The sequence below is a fragment of the Ictalurus punctatus genome, chromosome 18, assembly GCF_001660625.3.
Source record: "Ictalurus punctatus breed USDA103 chromosome 18, Coco_2.0, whole genome shotgun sequence".
NCBI classification, from domain to species: Eukaryota; Metazoa; Chordata; class Actinopteri; order Siluriformes; family Ictaluridae; genus Ictalurus; species Ictalurus punctatus.
Window position 1 is genome coordinate 17,583,899 of NC_030433.2, and position 24,997 is coordinate 17,608,895.

The 24,997-nt window shown below is 40.3% G+C and overlaps 2 protein-coding genes across 2 annotated transcripts in view; both read left to right on the plus strand.

The window, feature by feature from the left end:
- The window catches only part of dlat (dihydrolipoamide S-acetyltransferase (E2 component of pyruvate dehydrogenase complex)), a 14,435-nt gene extending 4,193 nt beyond the window's left edge, over positions 1 to 10,242 (plus strand). The window contains exons 5-14 of the mRNA XM_017493054.3: positions 189 to 315; positions 676 to 851; positions 3,264 to 3,414; positions 3,550 to 3,617; positions 4,917 to 5,027; positions 5,552 to 5,659; positions 5,844 to 5,962; positions 6,970 to 7,132; positions 7,932 to 8,068; positions 9,121 to 10,242. Coding sequence (XP_017348543.1) covers positions 189 to 315; positions 676 to 851; positions 3,264 to 3,414; positions 3,550 to 3,617; positions 4,917 to 5,027; positions 5,552 to 5,659; positions 5,844 to 5,962; positions 6,970 to 7,132; positions 7,932 to 8,068; positions 9,121 to 9,250 — 1,290 coding nt within the window. The 3' untranslated portion in view covers positions 9,251 to 10,242. The remainder of the gene's footprint in view (positions 1 to 188; positions 316 to 675; positions 852 to 3,263; positions 3,415 to 3,549; positions 3,618 to 4,916; positions 5,028 to 5,551; positions 5,660 to 5,843; positions 5,963 to 6,969; positions 7,133 to 7,931; positions 8,069 to 9,120) is intronic.
- An 8,087-nt stretch (positions 10,243 to 18,329) lies between these two features.
- Positions 18,330 to 24,997, plus strand: part of rb1 (retinoblastoma 1) — a 44,677-nt gene continuing 38,009 nt past the window's right edge. The window contains exons 1-5 of the mRNA XM_017493111.3: positions 18,330 to 18,608; positions 21,184 to 21,304; positions 21,419 to 21,522; positions 22,669 to 22,803; positions 24,845 to 24,883. Of these exons, the coding sequence (XP_017348600.1) occupies positions 18,511 to 18,608; positions 21,184 to 21,304; positions 21,419 to 21,522; positions 22,669 to 22,803; positions 24,845 to 24,883 (497 nt within the window). The 5' untranslated portion in view covers positions 18,330 to 18,510. The remainder of the gene's footprint in view (positions 18,609 to 21,183; positions 21,305 to 21,418; positions 21,523 to 22,668; positions 22,804 to 24,844; positions 24,884 to 24,997) is intronic.

The following is a 24,997-nucleotide window of genomic DNA, read 5'->3' on the forward strand; positions in this document are numbered from 1 at the left end:
TCCAGCTAATGGAGATAAAGTACATTGGCCACTGTATTATTGAGCAATAGTGCTGTTATTTGCTATTCAAGCAAGTACTATACGAAGGTGATTACTCAGGTACGCGAGGAGCATTGGATTTGTAATGATTATCATGTGTGGTGAACTACGAGGTGTTTGATGTTCCTCTGTTATCATCGATTGTGTAGATTCTTCTGCCAGCTCTTTCCCCCACTATGACGATGGGCACGGTGCAACGCTGGGAGAAGAAAGTGGGAGAAAAATTGAACGAAGGCGACTTGCTTGCTGAAATTGAGACCGATAAGGCTACAATTGGTAAGCTGTCAGTCATTTCATGTACTGATGTCTAGTAACCCGGATCTCCAAGGCTGAGTTCAAGGACATTTGTATGGCTTTTAAACAGTGTCTTTACTAGAGAGCGTGAGAGGCAGGTGTAAGGGAAGGTATTTGTGAATGTGGAGCAGGGAATCAGGAAACTGTCATGCTTAGAGTTTTCCTCAAACGGTCCACGTTTTTGCACTTCCCAACACACACAATCTTAACAATAGACAACATTTAATACCTGCTTCTGATGTCTTGGGAAGTTGGAAAAGTCTTGAAGGGATCCCTTGGACAAGGTAAAATCGCAGAATATGCCTGTTAGTTTGAAGAAATCTGGGTTGTTGTTTTTTTCAGGATTTGAGGTTCAGGAAGAGGGCTACTTGGCTAAGATCATGGTGCTTGAGGGAACCAGAGATGTCCCCCTAGGTACCCCTCTGTGCATCATGGTAGAGAAAGAGTCTGACATTCAGGCATTCGCTGACTACGTGGAGACCGGCGTGGCTACTAGCCCGCCTCCAGCTCCCGCACCGGTAAGTAACATTTATTTAATCTTTTCTAGTTACTCACTGTCTTTATGTTCTTGCAAATGCTTTTCCTGATTTACTGCCAGATTCCAGGCATGTAGAACCTCAAGGCAGTCAGTGAGCCAGTTCCTGATTGAAACAAACTGCTTTCAGGATTTCCTTTTCGGAATTTTTAGGAACAGTAGACAGTTATGCAGCATGTGAAGCAATACTGGGTCTGTTTTCAGTACATATCGGAAGATCTCACCTGACTGAGTTGCAACATTTTTAAGCTTACAGCAGCGCAGGGTGGTGTGGTGTAACCCATTGCTTTTTATTATTTTTGGCTGCTTTTGGCTAACAGCGTGTCAAGGTCGTTCTTACTGCAGCTTCACTAAGAGTGAAAGGTGATGTCATCGTTTGCTGTGTTGGAAGTGCTGGGTCTGAGCTGGTATTGAGGATGCTTTTGTGGACTTTTGTTGTTGTTTGTTCACTCACAGTCATCATTGTCCTTGTCTAGCAAATATCCAGTAGAACTTCTCTGTGAGATTTTCTCACAGGTTGCGATGCAGTAGAGTTGTGCATTGGACATGGTTTTTAATTAGTTTTTTTTTTTTTAATCCTGTTCCTGCCCACTCTGACACCTGGATCATTTTCAAAGAGTGTGTGTGTGTGTGTGTATATGTGTGTGTATATGTGTGTGTATATGTGTGTGTATATGTGTGTGTATATGTGTGTGTGTGTGTGTGTGTGTGTGTGTGTGTGTATATATATATATATATATATATATATATATATATATATATATATATATATATATATATATATATATATATATATATATACATACACATGTGTATATATATGTTTATATATATGCATGTATATATATATATATATATATATATATATATATATATATATATATATATATATATACATACACATGTGTATATATATGTTTATATATATGCATGTATATATATGTATATATATGTATGTATATTCTGCTTTCTGGACTATTGTTCCATCATTTAAAATGACTGATTAAAAAAAAGTTTATGGCAAACTGCCAGCCAAACAGCTGTATAATATTAAAGACTCTGTGAAAACTTGACTTTAGTGACACTTCTGTTTAATGTCTACAATATAATTTAATGGAAAGGAGGGAAGATGTTGAAAATTTAAAGATTCTGTACAAAATTGTACAGTAAAATCAACTGCTTGCAATGTACAGTTGATGTCTTGTGCCTTGCAGAATCTGCAAAATGTTAATAATTAAAAAGAAAATAATAATCAGAGGGATCAATTTCATTTGTTTTTTTTATTTAGTCCTGCACTGAATAAGCTATTTCACATAACAGATGTTTTCATACAGTCCAAACGACACAATACTAACTGAATTTACACAAATGAACCAGTTCAAAAGTTTACATGCGCTCGATTTCTTAACACTGTGTGTTGTGACCTAGATGTGTTTGTTTTGTGATAGTTATTCATGAGTCTCTTGTTTGTACTGAGCAGTTAAACTGCCCACTGTCCTTCAGAAAAATCCTCCAGGTCCTGCACATTCTTTGCTTTTCCTGCATCTTCTGCATATTTGACCCCTTTCCAACAGTGGCTATATGATGTTGAGATCCATCTTTTCACACTGAGGACAACTCGGGGATTCATACACAACTATTACAAAAGGTGCAAACATTCACTGATGCTCAAGGAGGCAACCCAATACATTAAGATCCAGGGGGGTGTAAACTTTTGAACAGTGATATGATCGGTGTAAAATATTATTTTGTCTTCTGGGGAAGCATGTAAATATCTTATGTAGTTTCAGAAGGGCAGTACTAAATGAAAAAAAAAATCATCACTACCCATCCTGTTCATAAGTTTACATCCCCCTGGCTCTTAATGTAGTGTGTTTTTATCTTCTTGAGCATCAGTGAATGTTTGCACCTTTTGCAATGGTTATGTGTATTTTTTTTTATTAAAAATTATTCACGTATTGCAGATTCTGTAAGGCGTATGTAAACTTATGACCTCAACTGTAACTGCTATTTTTAAAAATGTAAAAGTTACAAAAGGATATCATGATGATGCACTTTTCTAAGGTTTGGCATTGTGATGTAATTTATCACGATATCAGTATTATATTTTCATTATGGTCAGCTAAACTAAATATATATAGCAGAAGGATTTTGTTTGTATAAAGTCAGGCGTGTCATTAGGGTGATGGTATACTGGACTACTTGGAACTAACAAAGGACTGTTTTCAGGAAAAATAAAGAATCCTATTATTGTTTTTGTAACTGCTCTAACCGTTGAGTTAAAACCGCAGTTAGCCTCAAAGCAACACGGTGAATTAAAGAAATACTTCATTCTGAATCGTGTGTACCGTGCCAGTACAAGATGGTGCACGTCTAACCTTGAGTGTCTATTCAGGTGGCAGCTCCTCCCGCTCCGTCTGCCCCAGCGGCCCCAGCTTCTCCTGCTCCTGCTCCTGCTGCTGCCGCTAGGAAGGGCCGAGTGTTCGCGAGCCCTCTGGCCAAGAAACTAGCCGCTGAGAAGGGCATTGACCTTTCACAGGTCACTGGTGAGTGCATGGTTTCACTACAGTGTTAGCACAGAGTTTGTGACAGAAATGCTGCCATTACTGTACAAGGATGAGTTTTCCTGACACAAGCTCCTCCAAGAGGTTTAAAGACACTTGTCTCTCTCATGTGTGCAGGCTCTGGACCAGACGGTCGAGTAACCAAGAAAGACATTGAGAACTTTGTCCCAGCCAAGGCAGCTCCTGTGAGTGAAGTGTTTTTTGGAATTAACTGTACTTTTCTCTCTAAAATGAAGAAGAATAATAGAGTTTCACGCTACAGTATGGAGTATCGCCATACGTTCACACTGGCAAGCAACCTAGTGACAAGCAACAATTCATTTTCTATGAACGTGTCAGACACAGAGCCATTTCTTCAGTTTCCCACTCGCAGCTTTACATCCTATCTGAAATCAATTCCCATTTACTGTTTGATGTGCAAATATTAAGTCTGTATAGGATTTCACAGTTTTTTGTGATTGTTGTGGCCAAAAATGCTCGATTTTGCTGCGCCTGTTTTTTTCCATTCAAAATTTGCAATTTAACTTGCAAATCTGTGAAAAAATGTGGAAAACTACTTGAACTAGCAAAATTGCAATCACACGAAATTGTTTTGCACGGTCTTTCACAGTGATGTTTGTTGAAAAATGAGACCTTTTTAGCTGAACTCACGATCAACGCATGCAAATCGAAAGGGGCTTTGGCTGAATGCGTGTTGTGTTGACGTTACACGACACATTTTGGCCCAATTCTGTGGTAATTTTGGAAAATTGCAAGCTCCTGCGAATATCGCAGAGTTTCTTTGATTTTGCATTAATTTCTCCGATCGCAAAATCCTGGAAGGACTGAAAAACAGGAGAAGAAACTTAGAACCGTTGTTTCTTCTCGTCTTGTCATATACGACAAAGACGTTATGAAGAACAGTAAAGTGTGGAAAGAAGTAGCAGGAGTAGTTGGTGCCTATGCTGAGTGGATGTAGCTAGTTCAGACAGTTTGATTCGCTGATCTGCCAATGAAGCTAGTGGAAATCTGCACATGTAAATCAAATAACCCAGTTTGGCTACTACTACAACTGTTTGTCATCAGAAACTAGAACAAACGCCAGACAGGGAATATCCACAAGCCAAACTACAAGTGAGCAAATTATCGCTTGCTAGGGTGAGAGTAGGGTAAGACGCATTCTTCTGCATTTTGTTTGCTTTGAGGAAAAGTGATAGTTTTTTTTTCAATTTGATATATAAAATGCATTAACATCCCAGAACGTTTGCCTCCCAATCTTCACATTGATTAACATTTTTAGCGTGGCATTTCCTAATATGCAACTTGCACTCAGTTGTGTAACTTTATCTTTATAGTTGGGGGAATTAAATAAGCGATTAGTGGTTTAAAAAAAAAGTGGTACCACCTTCAAGAAGGCAAAAAATATATATAGATCCATTATCTGAAATGAAGTGTTGACTAATCAAATATTATAGTAGTGATCTTTCTTTCTCTTATGGTGCCAGCCTCCAATTGCTCCGACAGCGCCTGCAGTACCCACGCCCGCTCGTGCTCCAGCTGTGGCACCTGCACCCACCGGCACCTTCACCGATATCCCCCTCAGCAACATCCGCAGAGTGAGTCTCCTCCAGTACAGTATACTCCTCCGCTATGATCATGCTCACGGCATTTATGTGCTGCTGAGACTAGTGTCTCATATACACAAGCTTCATGCATATTGATGAGAAGGTAATACACACTGGTCAGGAACTGGAACTGATAACAGAGTATGAGACAGTGAAATGAAAATGTATGATATTATTTAGTAAGCTTAATAATACATTAATAATCTCAGTTAAAAATGGGAAAAAAAGTACTATCTACTGAACCACTCATCTAAGCAACTAAATGTTTAGCAACTGTAACTAGGCACCAGTACCTCTGGGAGTCTTTCAGGATGTTACTGCATGTTGTTTGTGACGTACTGAAAAGAACCTTGTGTCATACAGAGTAAATATTCTCCTTAAAGTGAATATAAACACATATTTTATTATTATCTCTATGGCCTTATATGTGTATATATGTATGTGTACCACACTGTTATAATAAACACACCAACACTTCTTTTCCTACCTCCCCCTGGTTTGATTTTGCTAATAAGGTGATTGCTCAGAGGCTGATGCAGTCGAAGCAGACTATTCCTCACTACTACTTGTCTGTGGATATCAACATGGACCAAGTTCTGGACCTCAGGAAAGAGCTCAACGAGGTGAGATGCTGAATTTTTATGACACTTTTGAGATTTGTCATGTACATAATGTTTTTCTGGAAGTGGGAAGATTATAAATTTCACCCACCCTCTCTCTCTCTCTCTCTCTCTCTCTCTCTCTCTCTCTCTCTCTCTCTCTCTCTCTCTCTCTCTCTCTCTCTCTCTCATATCATCGCATGATCAGGAGGTGAAAGCAGACAACATTAAACTGTCAGTGAACGACTTCATCCTCAAGGCGTCAGCACTGGCATGTTTAAAGGTTCCAGAGGCCAACTCCTCCTGGATGGACACAGTTATCCGACAGTGAGTAACCTCACAATTCGCTCGTCACGTAGTTACAGTATTGTTCACACAAGCTTACATCAGGGCACGTGATCTTGACCAGTTTTGTGACATGGCATTGAATCCCACACAAAAGAGGTAAACTCCTCGAAAAGACTTATAATTATGATGCAAGACCAGGCATGCTGAAGAACCACAGCTACCAGTTCTACATGAGTGTTGTGTCTGGATGGAAATATCTGGCTAACGAGTCATCCAGTCTTGCTCATGGGTTTACATCTGGGATTTATATGCATCTCTTATTTTCTCTTTTCTGTCGTGTGGCATTCATCAGTTCCTGTTGAGGCTGAATTTAACCCCCCGCCCTGCCCCTACCAAAAAAAGAAAAGACAGATATTATTTATTTATTTATTTATTTTTTAAGCTGGTAACACACTTTAAAACCTTTGCTTTAAGAGAACCAAAAATAGACAAAAAATAGTTTTTGTGGTCATATTTTATTTATTACACGTTAAACTAAATGCAAATTAAATCAATACAATAGTTTCTTATAGACGGTCAGTGTTGCTGTCTTGAAATGAAATTAAATCTTTTTAACTGCGCTTTTCTCCCTAAGCATTATTTCAAACGCTAGAACTTAAGAGAAACATAATTTGGTTCGGGAAGGTCTGTAGTTTTAAGAACTCTTATTTATTATAATAGGGTGTAATCATGCCAAGCAGCGTTTTTGTGTTATTTTGATAATCCTGTGGCTGGAGACTTTGTCTGTAATGCCGGCCTGATGCAAACAACACTGTACAAGTTGTGTACAGATTATATCCTTAATATCTGTTCATATAACGGCGTTCCAGTTATAACTAGATCCATGAAAGTATGTGTTTAATTAATGCAAGGCATTTACCGGCGCCTCTGGAGTCACTTATGCTCTTCACCACAAGAGGGCAGCAGTGCTGTATAAATAATCATTACTAAAGACTGTAGAAAAATAGATATAATTATTAATTTTCACACTTTTGCTTTGCTTACAGAAATCATGTGGTGGATGTTAACGTTGCAGTCAGCACACCCAACGGCCTGATCACTCCTATTGTATTCAACGCTCATATTAAAGGCTTAGCTGCTATCAGTAAAGATATAGCTGCACTGGCTGCTAAGGCACGTGACGGCAAGCTGCAGCCGCATGAATTCCAGGTGAGTAGAACATAAACTGTTAAACACTTTGAACGTTTTATTTGTACACCGTCACCAGACATCTGAAGAGTAAGGACAGGATAGATCTTCAGAAGTATATTTTAGAGTGGTTTTACACTTGGCCCAAATATTTGAGTCTGGACCCAGGATCAATTCTGGGCTTGTCTGGGGTGAAAGGCTCATAATTACACGTAGTAGAAGTCCTTCCGAGCCGTGAACTCGCTTCCTATCCGCAGGTCCATAAGGCAAGTTTGCACACCAAAGTTCCTAAGTTTGTCTATTTGCTGCATTTGAGTATTTTCCTGAGAAGAACAGCTCTTTTGGGATGCATGGCGTGCCATCATGCAGGAATACCATGCAAACAAGGATGCGTTCTCAGTTAAGAAAATTTTTCTAGCCATGCATGCTATCATTGCAAGCACTCGCATGCAATATGAGATAATTGCATACCTCCAGTCCTATGAAAGACTGTTTTATACACAACGACCCTTAATAACCCTTTCCCCGCTGTCACGAAACTTGAAACGGGAAGTAACGTGACAAGTTGAACCAATCGCTTTACTCCGCATACAGTACCGAGAGAGGATAGCTTCCACACCTGACGTGTACCACATTGTGGTTCGGTTGAAGCGAGCCCCAGATCGCTGTTTTCAAAGGACTAGGAATCGGTTTTCTGGACTGGCTGCCAGGCTCGAAAAACAGCTTTCACACTTCACAAACGTACCAAACTCTCAGGGCGTAAAACACAAGTGTGAAACATTAAAGCCAGACCGTGACATTGTTTTGTTCTGTCTTTTAGGGTGGTACCTTCACAGTCTCCAATCTGGGCATGTATGGTATCAAGAACTTCTCTGCCATCATTAATCCTCCTCAGGCCTGTATCCTGGCAGTGGGAGGCTCAGAAAAGAGGCTGCTGCCTGCGGACAACGAGAAAGGGTGAGACAAAAATTCACCAGTGTCAACTCAAGTTAATCAGCAGAAAGGTCTTAAGCTGTGTGGGTGAATAGGGTCATTTAAATAATAGTTATTACAATCAGAAATTTAATACATATAGTCTTTTTGCTTTTTTAATAACAAACAAAAATGTCATCTATGGATCATGTTAAAATATTAGAGTTCAAAATCATTTTCTTTAATGACACTTGAGAAAAACTTGTACGGAACAGTCTGGAAAATCATTTCATTATAGTTTAATCATGAAAATATCTCTCTCTTTTTTTGTGCTCATTTTTCAGTATGAAATCAAATGTAAATCCAAGAATTATCAACTTTCTAGGACATTCCTACGTAACAAGCTTTTAAATATGAATAGGGATGAACATGTAAAGTTACATGAATACGTGTCATCTAGAAACAGATTTTTGATTCTGATTTTGGGGGTGGGGCAGATTTTGTGGAAAATGTTTTTAAAAATACAGCGTGCTTTGTAGGTTCACAAGTGATACAACAGAAAAGCATTTGCCTGAGTGTGGTGGCATACACTCTTTATCCCGTGAGTCAGAGTGACACTAACCAGTCCTGGGCGTCTGTGAGCACGTTTTCCTTTGAGTGTGTTACGCTGCCTTGTGACACAGCACAAGCAGCAGTTTGAAAATATGCAGAGGTTGGCTCAATGTGTCAGAGGAATCAGGTGTGGGTTCTCGTCCCGCGCTGACTGAAGGGATGCAGTGTGGTTAAATAAGTTTCCTCTCTAGTTAGAGTGGTTTATAAAGGAAACTGACACCGTAATGGTGCATCACTTGACACATTCAGTGGGTTAAGAAAGTATTCAGACTCCTTTACTTTATTTTCTGTTCTAGAATTAAGTTCAGTTGGATATCATTGACTTTTTGGCCAGTGATCTACACATAATAATCCATAATGACAAAGCAAAACCGTTTTTAGAACATTTAGCAAATTTATTAGAAATCATATGTATATAATATAGTTATGGTTTAATGAATATTCGAATACAGTGTTTCTGCGTATATAAATGCTGTGTTTTGTAGGTTTGACGTGGCCAGCATGATGTCTGTGACTCTCAGCTGTGATCACCGGGTGGTGGACGGCGCGGTCGGTGCACAGTGGCTGGCTGAGTTCCGCAAGTTTCTGGAGAAACCAGTCACTATGCTGCTTTGAGGTGCTGTCAGCCTAAAATGCAGAACTCTCAGATCAAAGGAGGTCTCTCTCAAACGTTACACACTCGGGACTGTACTTTTTTAAAAATTTTATTTTATTTGTCCCCTATCTTTTTTCTTCCCCTATCTCTCATTATAGTGCATTTCATTTTGTTAGGGCCTGGAATAATCTCTCAACCCAAAGTAGTACTTTATTATGGATCTGTTTGACTTTAGGAAGGACCGTTGGGGGAAAAGTCTGTGTACGTCATAATTTCAAGAGGTCTCTCCTGAGATTGTGATGCTTTTTGCCTCTCGCCATGGTCTGAGAATTTCTTTAAAAAATGTTGGAGGATGTTGTGGTAGAGAATGAAGAAGTGCAAGGTTTTCCTAAGAAAAAGATTCAATCTGTCTTATTTGCGTGCCAAATGATCTCAAGCAGGTTGTAATGCTGTATGAATTAGCCATCGTATCTGTGTCATCTATGTATAAATTTCAACCGCATACACGGATCTTTTTTTGAAAGGTGATCTCCACTTCCTGAGTTATAAACAGCAGAAACAATGGTTTCCTCTCTGGTGACCTGTAAAAACTTTCGGGCTTGAAACGCTGGTAGCCTTTATTTATTATATAAAACTTTCACTCCAGACAAAGCACACTAGTGCCTTTGCTCTGTTCCTATGACTATCAATTATTTCTTCTGTTAATGTGGCAATATTTTAACATCTCTATTACTGTATCGATAACGCACAAACACGCAGGACCGGGTGAATTACAAAAACAAGATAAAGCAACAGATCCTGAAACTTAATTGAAACCTTGAATTCTAGTAGTTGTTTATGAATTCATGATACTCTCAGAGAAAAGAGTTTTATTCAAGTCATGAAGACATGGTGTGTAAATCAAATCAAACACAAGTTCTAATATGATGTAGTTGGGACGAAAACTATGTTGTGTACGATGAATAATGAAAGAAAATAAAACGTTAAAAATAAAGTTTCTTATTGAAACTGTCTTGATTGATTTGATTGCTTGTTTGTTTATTTGTTTGTGAATTTAATGCTGAGAGAAGACCCCCGCTCTCGACGGTAAGTCACTGCGTTTGTGAGAAAGATATGAGATGATTTTTCTGGTGCTGATTAATTTTTTTTTCTGTGTGAGGGGATAATTTAAAAGCCAATTTTAGATCAACGGTCTTTTAGTAATTTCCCTAAATTGCCCAGGAGTAAATTAAGGGTTGGGACCAATGCTCAGTTCTTCGAAATAAAAAGAGTATTGCATTTAAAACATGTACAGTTGTGCTCATACATTTGCATACCCCTTGCAGAATCTGCAAAATGTAAAAATAAATAAATAAATGTTTTAAATGAGTAATAATTAAAATTGCATTTGTTTTTGTTTTTATTTAGTACTGTCCTGAATAAGCTATTTCACATTACAGATGTTTACATATAGTCCACAAGACAATGCTAACTGAATCTACACAAATGAACCCTTCATACAAAGGAACCAACTCATACACAACTATTACAAAAGGTGTAAACATTCACTGATGCTCAAGAAGTCAACACGATCCATTAAGAGCCAGGGGTGTGTAAACTTTTGCACAGGGTGATTAGTGTAATTTATTATTCTGTTTAAACATCTTTTTTTATTATTTAGGTCTGTGCTTCAGAAGCTAAATAAGATATTTACATGTTTCCAAGAAGACAAAATAATAATTTACATCGATCATCCTGTTCAAAATTTACACCCCCTGGCTCTTAATGTATCATTTTGTCTTCTTGAGCATCAGTGAATGTTTGCAACTTTTATAATAGTTGTGTATGAATTCCTGAGTTGGCCTCAGTGTGAAAAGATGGATCTCAACATCATATAGCTGCTATTGGAAAGGCATCAAATGTGCCAAAGATGCTGGAAAAGCAAAGACAGAGGAGGATTTTTCTGAAGAACAAAAGAACAAATCGGGGACTCATGAACAACTATCACAAAATGTAGAAACAGTCGTTGATCATCCAGGTAACGACACAGTATTCAGAAATCAAGCTTATGTAAACTTTTGAACTGGTTCATTTGTGTAAATTCAGTTAGTATTGTGTCTTGTGGACTATATGTAAACATCTCATAAACAGCTTATAGTTATGAAATATTTTATTCAGGACAGAACTAAATACAAAACAAAATGCAATTTTAATGATCCCTCTTTTTTTCCCATTCTTAACATGTTGCAGATGCTGCAAGGTTTATGTAAATTTATGAGCACAGCAAGAAGGACAATCATTTTTCTATTACTATACAGTTAATTGTACAGTTTTAGCCTCATTAAAGGAAATAAATTTAGGCAATCAGCCTTTAAAGGCTTAAATGGTTACAAGCTATATGAGTTGTATATCTTGCTTCACTGCGCTCTCATCTTCCATTTTCTATCTAGTCAAAGATAACCCTTATTTATCTCTTGGATAAAATAATGGTTTAATGGAGTTGTTTGTAATTCTTTATATTTGCAGTGAAAATATCAAAAAGCCAGTCCTGATTCACACCTCTGAGGAAAAGGGCTGGAGCTAATAAGCTCTACTCTATGTTGGCTGTAAAACTTTACAGAAATTAATAAACTAGCCAGATTCATTGACAATATTGCAAATGGCAGTATTTCTAATGTGTTTTAAAAAATGATACGTTCATAGTAGCTCTAGAAACAAAATAAATTCTACCTTTAAATGGAAACTGGGTTAAATGCTTTAGTTTTAAAGGAGAGTTGTTGCATGATGTGTTTTTGCGCACATGCAGTTAGACAGACATTCAGAAACAAACAAGAGTAATAGAGGATATATGTGTTGTAAATTGTAAAGCGTATTTCTGTAATTAAACAGGACCCAAAGAGACTGTTCTTGAATGATTTATTTCACATATAATTCATGATATCTCCGCCGACGCCGGTCCCAAGCCCGGGTGAAAAAGGAGGAGGGTTGGGCATCAGGCTAGCACCCTGATCCCGTAAAATCTATCTTGCTACGGAAACAACAAGCAAAAACCAGCGGTCTAAACAATACCGGCGCGATGACCCTGTTTCTCCCTTGATGACGGTGCTGGAGCAAAGCCGAAAGGTCGTCCAGCGCCCGATGCAAAATGGGATACTCGACGCCAATACGATCACACGAATTGGAACCTGGAACGTGCGAACGTTGTACCAGTGTGGGGGACTGGAGCAGCTTCTGCACGAATTCGACAATTACCGGCTTGACATTCTTGGTGTCAGCGAAATGAGGTGGACGGGTAATGGAAAAATGATAAGCGACGGGAAGATCGTCCTGTATTCGGGAGCCAAAGAACATCACGTGCACGGCGTCGGGATGGTCCTGAGCAAAACCGCGGCACAGGCACTCGTTGGATGGAAACCGATCAGTGATCGCATAATTACCGCCCGATTTCAGTCTCGCCATGCTAAAATTACTGTTATTCAAGTCTACGCACCGACAAATGAGGCAGATGATGAAGAGAAGGACGCCTTCTACGACCAGCTGCAAGACACAATCGCGGTTATCCCCAAGCATGACATAAAGATCCTCCTTGGCGACATGAATGCGCAACTCAGTAGCGACCGGCAGGGCTGGGAAAACGTGATCGGACCTCATGGATCAGCAGCAGTAACGAGCGATAATGGAGAGCGTCTCCTATCCCTATGCAATCTTAACAACCTTTGCATCGGGAATACATATTTTATTCACAAACGGATTCACAAAAAGACGTGGCGGTCACCAGATGGGGCCACTCACAATGAAATCGACTATGTATGCATCCATCGACGGTGGCGCTCGGCTTTACGTGACGTACGGGTTTTTCGCGGCGCCGACGTCGGATCTGATCACCACTTGCTTGTGACTTCAATCCGACTAAAATTGAAAAGAGTGGCCGGACACAACACCGTCCGGTCATTTGCCTCCGAGAAATTGAAGGACCGCGTGAACGCCGAGCACTTCCACATTGAACTCGCTAATCGATTCCAGATTCTTGACAACTCGGCCAGCATCGAAGAACAATGGGCACAGATCAAGGATGCTGCCAAAGAGACGGCAGAGAGAACGATTGGTCGACGGCGTGGAACGCAGCGAGAACGGTGGATTCAGGACCGGACATGGTCGTTGCTCGATGAAAGACGGGTCAAGAAACGTCAGCGCGATCAAGCAAAGACCGAAGAGGAGCGAAACGAAGCATCGCAGGCGTACCGAGAACTCGACCGCAGGGTCAAGAGGAGTTGCCGAGCAGACAAGAAGGACTGGCTGGACCGGAAGGGCACTGAAGCACAACTGGCTGCGGACCAGGGTGACAGCAGGACTCTTTTTCATGTGGTCAGAGATCTCACTCGGGCCCGAAGCGGTTCCACTGGGCCGATAAGGGATACAACCGGCAGGATGCTAGTTAGCAAAGAAGAGCAGGACGCGCGTTGGGTGGAACATTTCAAAGACACCCTAAACCAGCCGGCTCCCGTAGCCACGCACGACTTTACAGTCTTTCCTCCTCCCTGTGAGCTGGAAGTGGACATGAGCGACATCATGGATGCTGAGGTCGCTGCAGCGATTCGTCATCTGAAAAACAACAAAGCACCTGGTCTTGACCAAATCTCGGCAGAAATGCTGAAAGCGGGTGGTGATGAAGTTGTACGGGTGCTCACTACGCTGCTCAATGACTGCTGGCACATGGAACGTGTCCCAAATGACTGGAGACAGGGTGTCATCGTCAAATTACCTAAGAAAGGTAATCTCGCAGACTGTAACAATTGGAGAGGCATCACCCTTCTGTCTGTTCCAGGCAAGGTATTTTGTCTCGTCCTCCTCAAACGGATACTGCGAGCAGTCGATCAGGCTCTACGGGACGAACAGGCCGGGTTTAGAAGCGGTCGGTCGTGCACTGAACAAATCTTTGCTCTTCGAAACATCATTGAACAAAGCTCCGAATATCAGAAACCGCTCTTGGTCAACTTTATAGACTTTAAGAAGGCGTTTGACAGCGTCCACCGGAAATCGCTTTGGAACATCGCACGGCTATATGGCATTCCACAGCGGTTTATCGCCATTTTCCAGAACTTATATCAGGATTCTAGCTGTTGCATCCGGACGGACACAGGTCATACTGCCTTTTTCACCATCGAGACTGGAGTCAGACAGGGCTGCATTCTTTCACCATTCTTTTTCCTCATGATGATGGACTTCGTCATGCGACGAGCACTAACACAGCCAGCGTCTGGAATTCCGTGGACAGGCCAGGGACGCCTGACCGACCTGGAATTCGCCGACGATATTGTGCTATTGGCGCAGAATGGGAAAGTCTTACAGGAGATGACCACTAGCCTGGAGCACGAAGCAGCCAAAGTTGGGTTACGGATCAGCACTGACAAGACCAACGTCATGGCCGTCGGCCGGATGACACCGGTGCGGATCACGGTGAGCAACCAGCTGATCGAAGAAGTCAAACAGTTCACCTACCTTGGCAGCATTGTGGCTGCGGATGGTGGGACTAACGCGGATGTCAATCGCAGAATCGGCAGAGCATTTGCAGTCTTCCAACAGCTACAACCGATTTGGGCTAGGCGAACTATTCACACCCACAGCAAACTTCGCCTGTTTAATAGCATCATCATCCCAACCGCCATCTATGCATCTGAAACTTGGAAGAGCTCGAGGGCAGTCATCCACAAGCTGAATGTGTTTCAACAACGATGCCTGAGAAGAATACTCGGTGTATCATACCGTGATCGTATTTCAAATGAAGAAATTCTAAGAAGAACAAACTCCCGCAGCCTGGCAGAAATGGTCGTAGAGCGAAGAATGCACTTTGCAGGACACATTCTACGGATGTCTAACCACCGCCACGCAAAGATCGCGCTGCGCTGGACGCCGCCACGGGGGAAGAGAAGAGTAGGGCGGCCGCAGAATACATGGCGACGAACATTCATGGAAGATCTACGAGCGCTCGATGTCAAGTGGGAAGATGTGGAAATCGACGCTTCCGACCGAGCCCGCTGGCGAATGCTTGTTGCCCGATGCGCCCCGCTGCGCGGACGGAACTAACTTAACTTAAAGAGACTGTTCTTGAATGATTTATTTCACATATAATTCATGATATTCATATTTACAAGTTTACAATATAGAAATGGCAAATTTCCCATTTATATATTGTTAATATTTTCCCTGGAATTCCTTATCCCAGTGCTCTGTGTTCTACCCGCTACTCTTATCATACAACTGATAGAGCCTGTAGAATTACTTTCTCTTACCTTTTTCAGGAAGTGAAGCTTTCGTGCCTCTGGGCTCGAGAACCCTTTGAAGTCCTTTTTCTTCTCTGAAGACGTACAGTATGATAACAAAAGGAGTCGTACACTTTACAGTGAAATATACGAATCGTCCTTTATATAGACTTCGGTTTATTAAAGTAAAGAACAAAAGCATTACAATTACTTTTAACTCAAAATATAAAGAAAAATAACATAAAGAAAAGCCTTAGACCACGCAGGATCTGAATAGTGGTTTCCTTTTTCAAGAAATTAAAACGACAAGACCTTCACCCGAGGAGTGGCAAATTAATGCTGGCTTATTCCAAGTATTTATACATTTATCTATTGTGGTTTCAGACGCTAGGGTTTAAGCTTGATGCGCAAAATATCATGCGGTTTTGGTGCGCCAGCTCGCTTTCTGAAGAGAAAGAAGAAAAGTGTAAGACCTTTGTAATATCACAGTCTAAAACTGGATTTAAAGAGAAGCAAATTAGTAAATGAATCACATGTAAATGAATCATACGTGAATGAATCACATGAAAATGTATCACTTGAATATGAATCACATGAAAATGAATCTCATGAAAATGAATCACATGAAAATGAATCATATGAAAATGTATCACTTGAATATGAATCTCATGAAAATGAATCTCATGTAAATGAACCATATGAAAATGAATAAATAAATTAAAGACAGAAAAGTGTACAACGCTAGCTCACTTTCTTAAGAGAAAAACAAGATGAGGTTTGATGCACTAGCTCGGTTTCTTAGAAATGAGATAGATTGAAAACATCAAGATCAACAGAGTGCTAACTTGCTTCCTTAGAGATAAAACAGAATTCACAGAAAAGCGTATGGCGCTTTCTGAAGAGAAAAACAAGAATATAGCAGGTATTTCTCAGAAAATCGTACAGCATAAAGTTCAACATATTGGTAAAGAATGCTAACTTGTTTTCTTAAGAGAAAAGCAGGAAGCTGTGTGGTTTGAGAAACGGAGTGCATGTTCTTTTATGGTTCACTAATATGCTTCAATGTCATACCTATGGGTGCTATCAGTTTCTCCAATTCAGCCACCTGATTCAAGACACTCAGCACTCTACCCCATTTTTCCATTAAACGATTACTTTCCAATATCAGCTCCTCGGTTCTCTTCACATCCACCGTGTCGAGGTGTAAACCTCGCAGGTCCCGTTGGAGAACGTCAGGATCAGCCTTCTTAGTGGAAGATTTTCCAGTCCGTTTTTCTCCATATCGCTAGATACCTTGGGGCAGGCTTGTTCCCTTCTATCTTCTTGGACCTCTTTTTCACCTGACGCGATTGTATTTCCCCGGGCTGTCACGGTTGAGGTTCTTTACGTAGTTTAATCATAAAACATATTTCAAGGCAATTATAATATATGAACTTATCATATTATATCAGCTTGTATTTACATTAAGCAAGAAATAACGTCAGGGCTATGACTACAAATTCCGGAAATCCAGGTCTCCTAGAACAATATACACTAGAAGACTTTTAAATGCATTTGTGCCAGTGTCTTGGGGTTACTTGCTACATAACCGAAAATGAAATCAGTGGTGATATCCATCCTTACTAGTGCTTCTATGGGCGTGTCTTTTGTATGCTAATGAGCAGCGGTATCATTGGCTGTCTCTGTGGTGGACGGAGTGTACATGGAGCTGCCCTGGAGAACACAGCAGCGTTTGCAGAAGCGAATGGAAGCCACAACCACTAACACTAACAAATAAACAAAATAATAAATGAATCAATACAAATTTACTACATTTCTTAAAGAACTAAGAAATATTAATTTGAATAACTATTTGAGAAACTACTTAATTATTGATTTATTTATTTTTTATTTCTTATTAACCATTTCCCTTAAATTCCAGGTTACTTCCCAAGGTTTGCCCATTATCTCCTTATTCCTATTGGTTGCAGAATCACTGAGACAGCAAGTGCAGGAAATGTATTTTATTCATTATGTATTCATGTGTCTTACATTATATAAAGTTATACGCTTTATCATGGTCAGAGTCCCTGGAATGCATGAACCATGTTGTTTTTTTCAACATGGTTCATGCATTCCAGGGACTCTGACCATGATAAAGGGTATAATGTAAAATACAATTATGTAAGTACATGAATACATAATGTGCAATGTTTAATGACAACAAACTGTATTGATTGCAGTGTCTTGATATTTAAAAACACTCACACATACACACACACACACTGAAAATATTAGGGATCAAGACATTTACAGAAAAATTACTGAATTGGGGAATAAAAACCCGGCTGAGAAAAAAAAAATAGAAACATGCTTAGAACTTGTAATGGTTGTAATTGTCATAGTGGGAAAAAAATTTTTTAATAGAAACTGTGATGGTCCCTGTGGGTCTCTAATGGTATTTTTGTTGCCTTCTATTGGTGGCGTGTTATGTCTAGTGGACACCATTAAGGACCAATAATGATAATCGTAACGGTTTTAATGGTTAGCTGATGGTTTGTACGGGTATATGTAGTGGAAACTACAGACTATTAGAATTTATGTGATGGGTTTCTATAGGGTTGTTTTTTTCAGCAGGGTACCTACAAAAATAGAGAAATAATATAAATGCAGAAGACAGAAATTAATACATGAACTAGAAAGGAATTCCAGAAATAAATAAGCGGTAAATTAAAAAAATGTAAAAAAAAAAAATTTTCATTTAATATATTATTCGTTCTAATGAAGTTCGGCTAAGTTTCTTCACGCAAACAAGCGTGTGGCGGAACTGACGTCTCCTTCTCGGATGTGACGTGAGGCAGTTTTCCCGCGCTTTGAGGGCTCTGGGGAATCAGTGCACTGTGAGTGGTCAGATAGGGGAAGGTTATGGACGGGGCGGACTCAATGCCTTGAAGTGTTGTTAAATTCAACTATTCGTTTCTAATCACCTTGACATTTAAGTATCCTGTATCGACTGAAGGAGTTTGAACGCTTGCTGTGACGAACGCCGGGTGTTTCTCAGAATGCCTCCCAAAAAGCGCAGCAGCGGCAGCGGGACTCCACCGAGCCGAGAGGCGAAGTGGGGCAACAAGAAGGAGAACTCGGTGCTCTCTCCGGAAAAGTAAGACTCGGGCTTTAAAGCGCTTCCTGGACTTTAACCTGGGGTTTGTTGTTTTTAAAAAATAAACAGCTAAGCCTCAGAGGTCATTGTTGTCCGCTGTCTTGTTGTTAGCCGGCTAGCTAGTTTGCCTAAACAACAATGTTCGTAGTTAGCTATCAAGCTAGCCGAGTCAGTGTGATGCCATTGTTAAGCTTCATCATGTCATATGACAACGACTCATGACTCAGGATAAAAACATTACACCCTTCTTTGTCCAAATGCCGGCATTCTGTACAATTGTACATCCAGTTTATTTACTAATTGAAAAGTTATAAATATTTACTGTAGATGCGTTGTTGTTGTTCTGTCAGTCATTAATGTAACTCTGTGCTGATCACGTGATGCTGATGGCTGCTCCTGACACCCTTCTCCTCCCGTGGCTCCTCTTGCCCCTCTGGATCTGCCTGATTCATCCTGATACTTTTCTCAGTAGTGGCACGCGTGCTGCTGTTGTAGATGGTCCTGAAAACATCATCGCTCTCGCTATATCGGATCATCTCACCTGGATACTGTCGGATACTTTGTTCTGAAGAACCGCTGCTGCTGTAATCGTACAGACTCGTCTCGGGAGACTTGTTCAGAACGAGCACCTTGTGAACATCCTTTCAACACACTTACTGCTGTTTTGTCTTTTTCTCTTCTCCACCTGTATGCTGTAATGAGTTATAATTGCTTTATATTCAGTCAGTACGTTTACATGGACAACAGTAATTCGATATTAACCCAATTAAGACGATACTCTGATGAAGAAACTACCACGTAAACAGCGATTTCTGATGATTTTAATCCGACTAAAGTTATACTCGATGTAAACAGAAATTGAATTAAGTCATGTGGAGTATTCCTGTTTTAGTCGTGTTATCGACGTGCGTTACAGGCATGTACACACCTTAATCACACTATTAACGTCGTGTGGGAGATTTCACCGCATTTTACGACAGGACACGGACGCACTGCCATTTGACTGCAAACAAGAGAGCACGGCTGTGTCCAAAACCGCGTACTTACCTGCTGTTTAGTAGGCAAAATACATGTATTTCTAGATACTATATAGTAGGTAAGTATGCGGTTTGGGACGCAGCCCACGGCTTCAATCAGTCGTCTATTTGTACGTACAACATGACAAATAATGAACTGCACTTGAAGCTTCCGTAAAATTAAAAATGAAACACCCAAAACGGTATACGGTACCATAACGAAGACAAACTTTGTTGATATGTGAGATTTTGGAGGGAACGTTGGACAGCGTGGCGTGGGGACGTAATGACGTGTGCCGTTAATCGATCTGTGTTCTATAACATGTAAAACGGGAACATGAAAGGAATATTCTAAGAGCAACTCATGTAAACACCTTAATCACAATACTGTCTTATTCAGAATAAGGTCAATAATTGGATTACTGCTGTCCATGTAAACGTAGTCACTGTCACCCAGAAGAGGATGGGATCCTGTTTGAGTCTGGTTCCTCTTTGTTTTTGTTTTTTTTGTTCTCCTCATGTCATCTCAAGAAGATTTTCCTCACAATTGTCGCGTCTGGCTTGCTCATTAAGGCTCTAAATCTACAGCTGTATTTCTGTAACTCCTCTTCGTGAGTCACTACTCACCGAACACTTTATGAACACTATACTAATACTGGGTAGGGACTCCCTTTTGTCTTTAAACAGCCTCAGTTCTTAATGGCATGGATTCCACAAGATGTTGAAAACATTCCTTTGAGAATCTGGTCCATGTTGAGATGATCGCATCACACAGTTGCTGCAGAGTTTTCAGGTGCACTTTCATGCTATGAATCTCCCGTTCTACCACATCCCAAAGGTGATCTACTGGATTCAGATCTGTTTGTGGCCATTAAGGGATGCAAATGCTCAGCAACAATATGACACTGAGCACACGCACTCAACTTCTTTGGTCGGCCATGGCGAGGCCTGTTCTGAGTCTAACCTGTCCTGTTAAACCGCTGTATGGTCTTGGCCACCGTGCTGCAGCTCAGTGTCAGCGTCTTTGCAATCTTCTTATAGCCTAGGCCATCTTTATGTAGAGCAACAATTCTTTTTTTTTTTCAGATCCTCAGAGAGTTCTTTGCCATGAGGTGCCATGTTGAACTTCTAGTAACCAGTATGAGGGAGTGTGAGAGCACTGACACCAAATTTAACACACCTGCTCCCCATTCACACCTGAGACCTTGTAACACTAACAAGTCACATGACACCGGGGCGGGAAAATGGCTAATTGGGCCCAATTTGCACATTTTAACGTAGGGGTGTACTCACTTTTGTTGCCAACGGTTTAGACATTAATGGCTGTGTGTTGAGTTATTTTGAGGGGACAGCAAATTTACACTGTTGCACAAGCTGTACACTCACTACTTTACATTGTAGCAAAGTGTTATTTCATCAGTGTTGTCACATGAAAGATATAATCAAATATTTACAAAAATGTGAGGGGTGTACTCACTTTTGTGAGATACTGTATGTGCTAATAGTCTCTCTCTCTCTCTCTCTCTCTCTCTCTCTCTCTCTCTCTCTCTCTCTGCCAGGCACAAAGAGAAAGATCCAGAGTTTGTAGCTCTTTGTAAGGACCTCTCAGTCTCCAACTTGGTGTGTACTCAGGCGTGGACCCTGTGGGAGGCGATGGCCAAAACGGCAGAGAAAGTCACAGTACGTTTTCATCCTTTACTAGCATTTAACTTGCACAGCGTGTCTGTGTTTTTGTGGAAAATATTCCTACACGATTTTTAGTTCTCTCATAATTCTGATCTCTTTGTCATGCAGGAATCAAACAAGCAGCTGTGGGGAGCATGTGTGTACATGTCAGCAGTGGACTTGGACGACATCGGGTTCACCTTTACAGAATTTCAGAAGGCTGTTGGTCTGAGGTAGGCGGAAAGATACGAGTATGGTCAAGGATGTCCGATTGACACGGCAAAGGTACATTGAAAGCATTAAAACCGTCCAACGTGTAATGTGTTGATGCCAAGACTTTTGTGATTGCACATGAAACGATGAAGAGCCAAAAATTTTTGGAATAAAAATTGGACAGTTGTGTCTTAAGATCAACCGCATAAGAAACACCACCGCTGTGTAGACCGATAGGAACCAACAAAAAATGATGCCCGAAAGGGCATGCATCAAGAAAAAGGAGAACATTGTAGTGTTTGTTATACGAGTACAATTTACCACACTGACCATAAAATAAAACAAAAGGAAAAAAAATGAAATAAAACAAAGAAAAAAAAAACCCATAGTAAATTCGATACCTAGCTGTACCAAGCGAATGTGTACGCTATTGTTAGCTAGGTACGTATTGAGCCACTGAAATGTCTGACCTGTTCAGCAGAAGAAGAAAAAAACGCATCTCTCGGTCACTCTTCATTCCCGTCAGATCTCTGAGTTTTTGCCACCTCTCAAAAGACATGCCGATACTTATTCTCGTTTTAGCACGGGCTCTGTCGCGTTCTCTTTTGGACTGCAGGCTCTCCGCAGTTCGAGGTTTCTTGGTGTTGACAACAGCTGATTCCCCAGATGTCAACGATGATTGCGTTTAGAACGATCCAGATTTAAAGCAGCCGTCTAGATGACAAGTTTAAATTCTAAACAACTGTTGTAAGGACAAGCTACGAACACTCCACCATCCTCAGTACCCACACACGCGATATAGTAGCCGGCTCTTCTTTCTGTTTACGGACGTGACATAACCACGCAAAGGCGAATGGCGTCAAACTGACCTTTCCCGTGAAATCCGACCCGACAGCTCAAATTATAAATCATTACTATAAGCTCACCGTTGGGCTCAATTGGAGACAGTTTTAGCACTGATGATTTTTTTTTTTTTTTTTTTTTTAACGTACTCAATGAATGATTTTTTTGATACTACAGCTTTAAAGAATGACACACTTTTTTAAAATATTTTTTTAAATTTACATTAATATACAAGCACAGTTCTAATTTGTGTAACTCTTAGAGCTTGGATTTCCGTCTCGAGCCTGATTAAACCATATTCCTGCTGTGCTGTTCCTTTGTAGCGTGAAGCAGTTTCTCTCCCTGGTGCGAAAGCTGGACGAAATCTTGGACATGATAAGCCCTAAAGTAAACTCGGCTGTGACGAGGCTTGAGAAGAAATACGAGGTGTCGCTGGCTCTCTATCAGAGATTTGTGAAGTAAGACTTTTTAATTAAGACTCGTCGCATTAAGGATAACGAGCAAACGCAAGCGCTGGATGCATGTAAAGAATAAAGCGCAGCGGGTCGTGCTGTTGTAGGAAAATAAGCAGCGTCGGTATGGTGTGATGCGGCACAAAGTGGCGTCACTGACCAAGCTTGTTATTTTTCTGTACCAGCCCCTTCCAAAGTGTTTTATTTCTCTTCTACCACGGCACGATTCAGTAATTTAATAATGAATTAAAGAATGATTTGGGGGAAATATATTAATCATGAGCAATCACAACATCCTACATGGTTGACCGTGGGTTCTGTAGATTTTAAAGCCTATTTAGACAGGCTCCCGGTGTTGTCATACCATTTAGAGTTGAGAGCAGGGCACTGATTTGAATCTTTACACAGAGCTTTCTGTCTCTGGTTTTGTGGTCCAGCATGTGCAAACTCTTAGTAGGCTCGAATTAAGAAATACAGTAAGTGATATTGCATCAGAACACGTCTCAGGATAGGTAACACATAGGCCAAATTCCTTTAGTCATTCATAACAATGGGTAAGACCAAGGAATATAGCTGTGATGTGCAGCAAAATTTTGTTGAACTTAACAAAATGGGAAGTGTCTTTAAGAAAATAGCACAAGCATTGAAAATGCCCATTTCCACCATCAGGGCAATAATTAAGAAGTCCCAGTCAACTGGAAATGTTATGAATCAACCTGGAAATTTACATGTGTCTATTTTTTCTCAACGCACTGTGAAGAGGATGGTTTGAGTGGCCAAAAATCTCCAAGGATCACAGCTGGAGAACTGCAGAAGTTAGTTGCATCTTGGGGTCAGAAAGTCTCCAGAACTACAATCTGAAGTCACGTAAATCACCACAAGTTGTTTGGAAGGGTTTCAAGAAAACAGCATCTACTCTCATCCAAAACCAAACTCAAGCATCTTCAGTTTGCCAGACACTACTGGAACTTCAGATGGGATATAAGGTCCTATGGTCAGATGAAACCAGAATAGAGCTTTTTGGTAATAAACACCAGAGGGGGTTTTGGTGTACACAGAGAGGTAGCCGTATGGAAAAGTACCTCATGCCCACGGTTAAATATGGTGGTGGCTCTTTAATGTTTAGGGGCTGTTTTTCTGCCAAAGGACCTGGACATTTTTTTAGAATACTCGGCTTCATGGACTCTATCAAATATCAACAGATATTAAATAAAAATCCGATTGCCTCTGCCAGAAAGCTTAAAATGGGCCGTGGTTGGATCTTCCAGCAGGACGATGATCCAAAATCAACACAAAAATGATTTACTGACCACAAAATCAAGGTCCTGCCATGGAAATCCCAGTCTCCTACTTGAAAACCTGTGGGGTGAACTGAAGAGGAGAGTCCACCAGCGTGGACCTGTTGGAGAGGTTCTGTATGGAGGAATGGTCTCAGATCCCTTGCCATGTATTCTCCAAACTCATCAGGTATTATAGGAGAAGACTCAGAGCTGTTATCTTGGCAAAGGGAGGTAGCACAAAGTATTGACTAAAAGGGTGCCAATAATTGTTGCACACCTATATTTAACAAAGTTATTTTGCGGGGATAAACCTGTGGTGTTTGCAATTAATTGTTTGCTATCCATGAGATCAGAGTATTTTTGTGAATTTTTTTAACAAAAGATCAGAAGGTTAAACAATAAAGACAAATTTTCACAGCCTTCTTTGCTCATATTTACCAAGGGTGCCAATACTAGTGGAGTACTGTGTATAACAAATGCATAAAGACAGAAGAAGAAAAATAAATTATTTATAGTGCATCACTATATTTCCCCCAGCATATTGCTAAAGTATTTCATTAAACGATGCTAATGTAGCTCTGTTTGTTTTGTCTGTTTTTGTTTTACGTTAACACAAATATCAGCACGGCCTAACTCGTGAAAGATGTAGGCAGGCTGTAGTTCAGAGGCCATGTTGTATAAGACCAGTTTTCGAAATGGACTGTGGAGCAAGTAACCATCTTTACCCTTTTATTTTTTTATTTTTTTATTTTTTTCTTTCCCCCCAGAACATGTGCAAAAATCTATATGGTGTCTGAAGAAGTTAAGTAAGTAGAAATCCTTAATTCACACATTTCTTTCGTTTCCCATTTAAAAAAAAAAAAAAAAAAAAAAAACAACCCAAAAAAGTACTTGCATGATTGTTATATACCATTTATGTA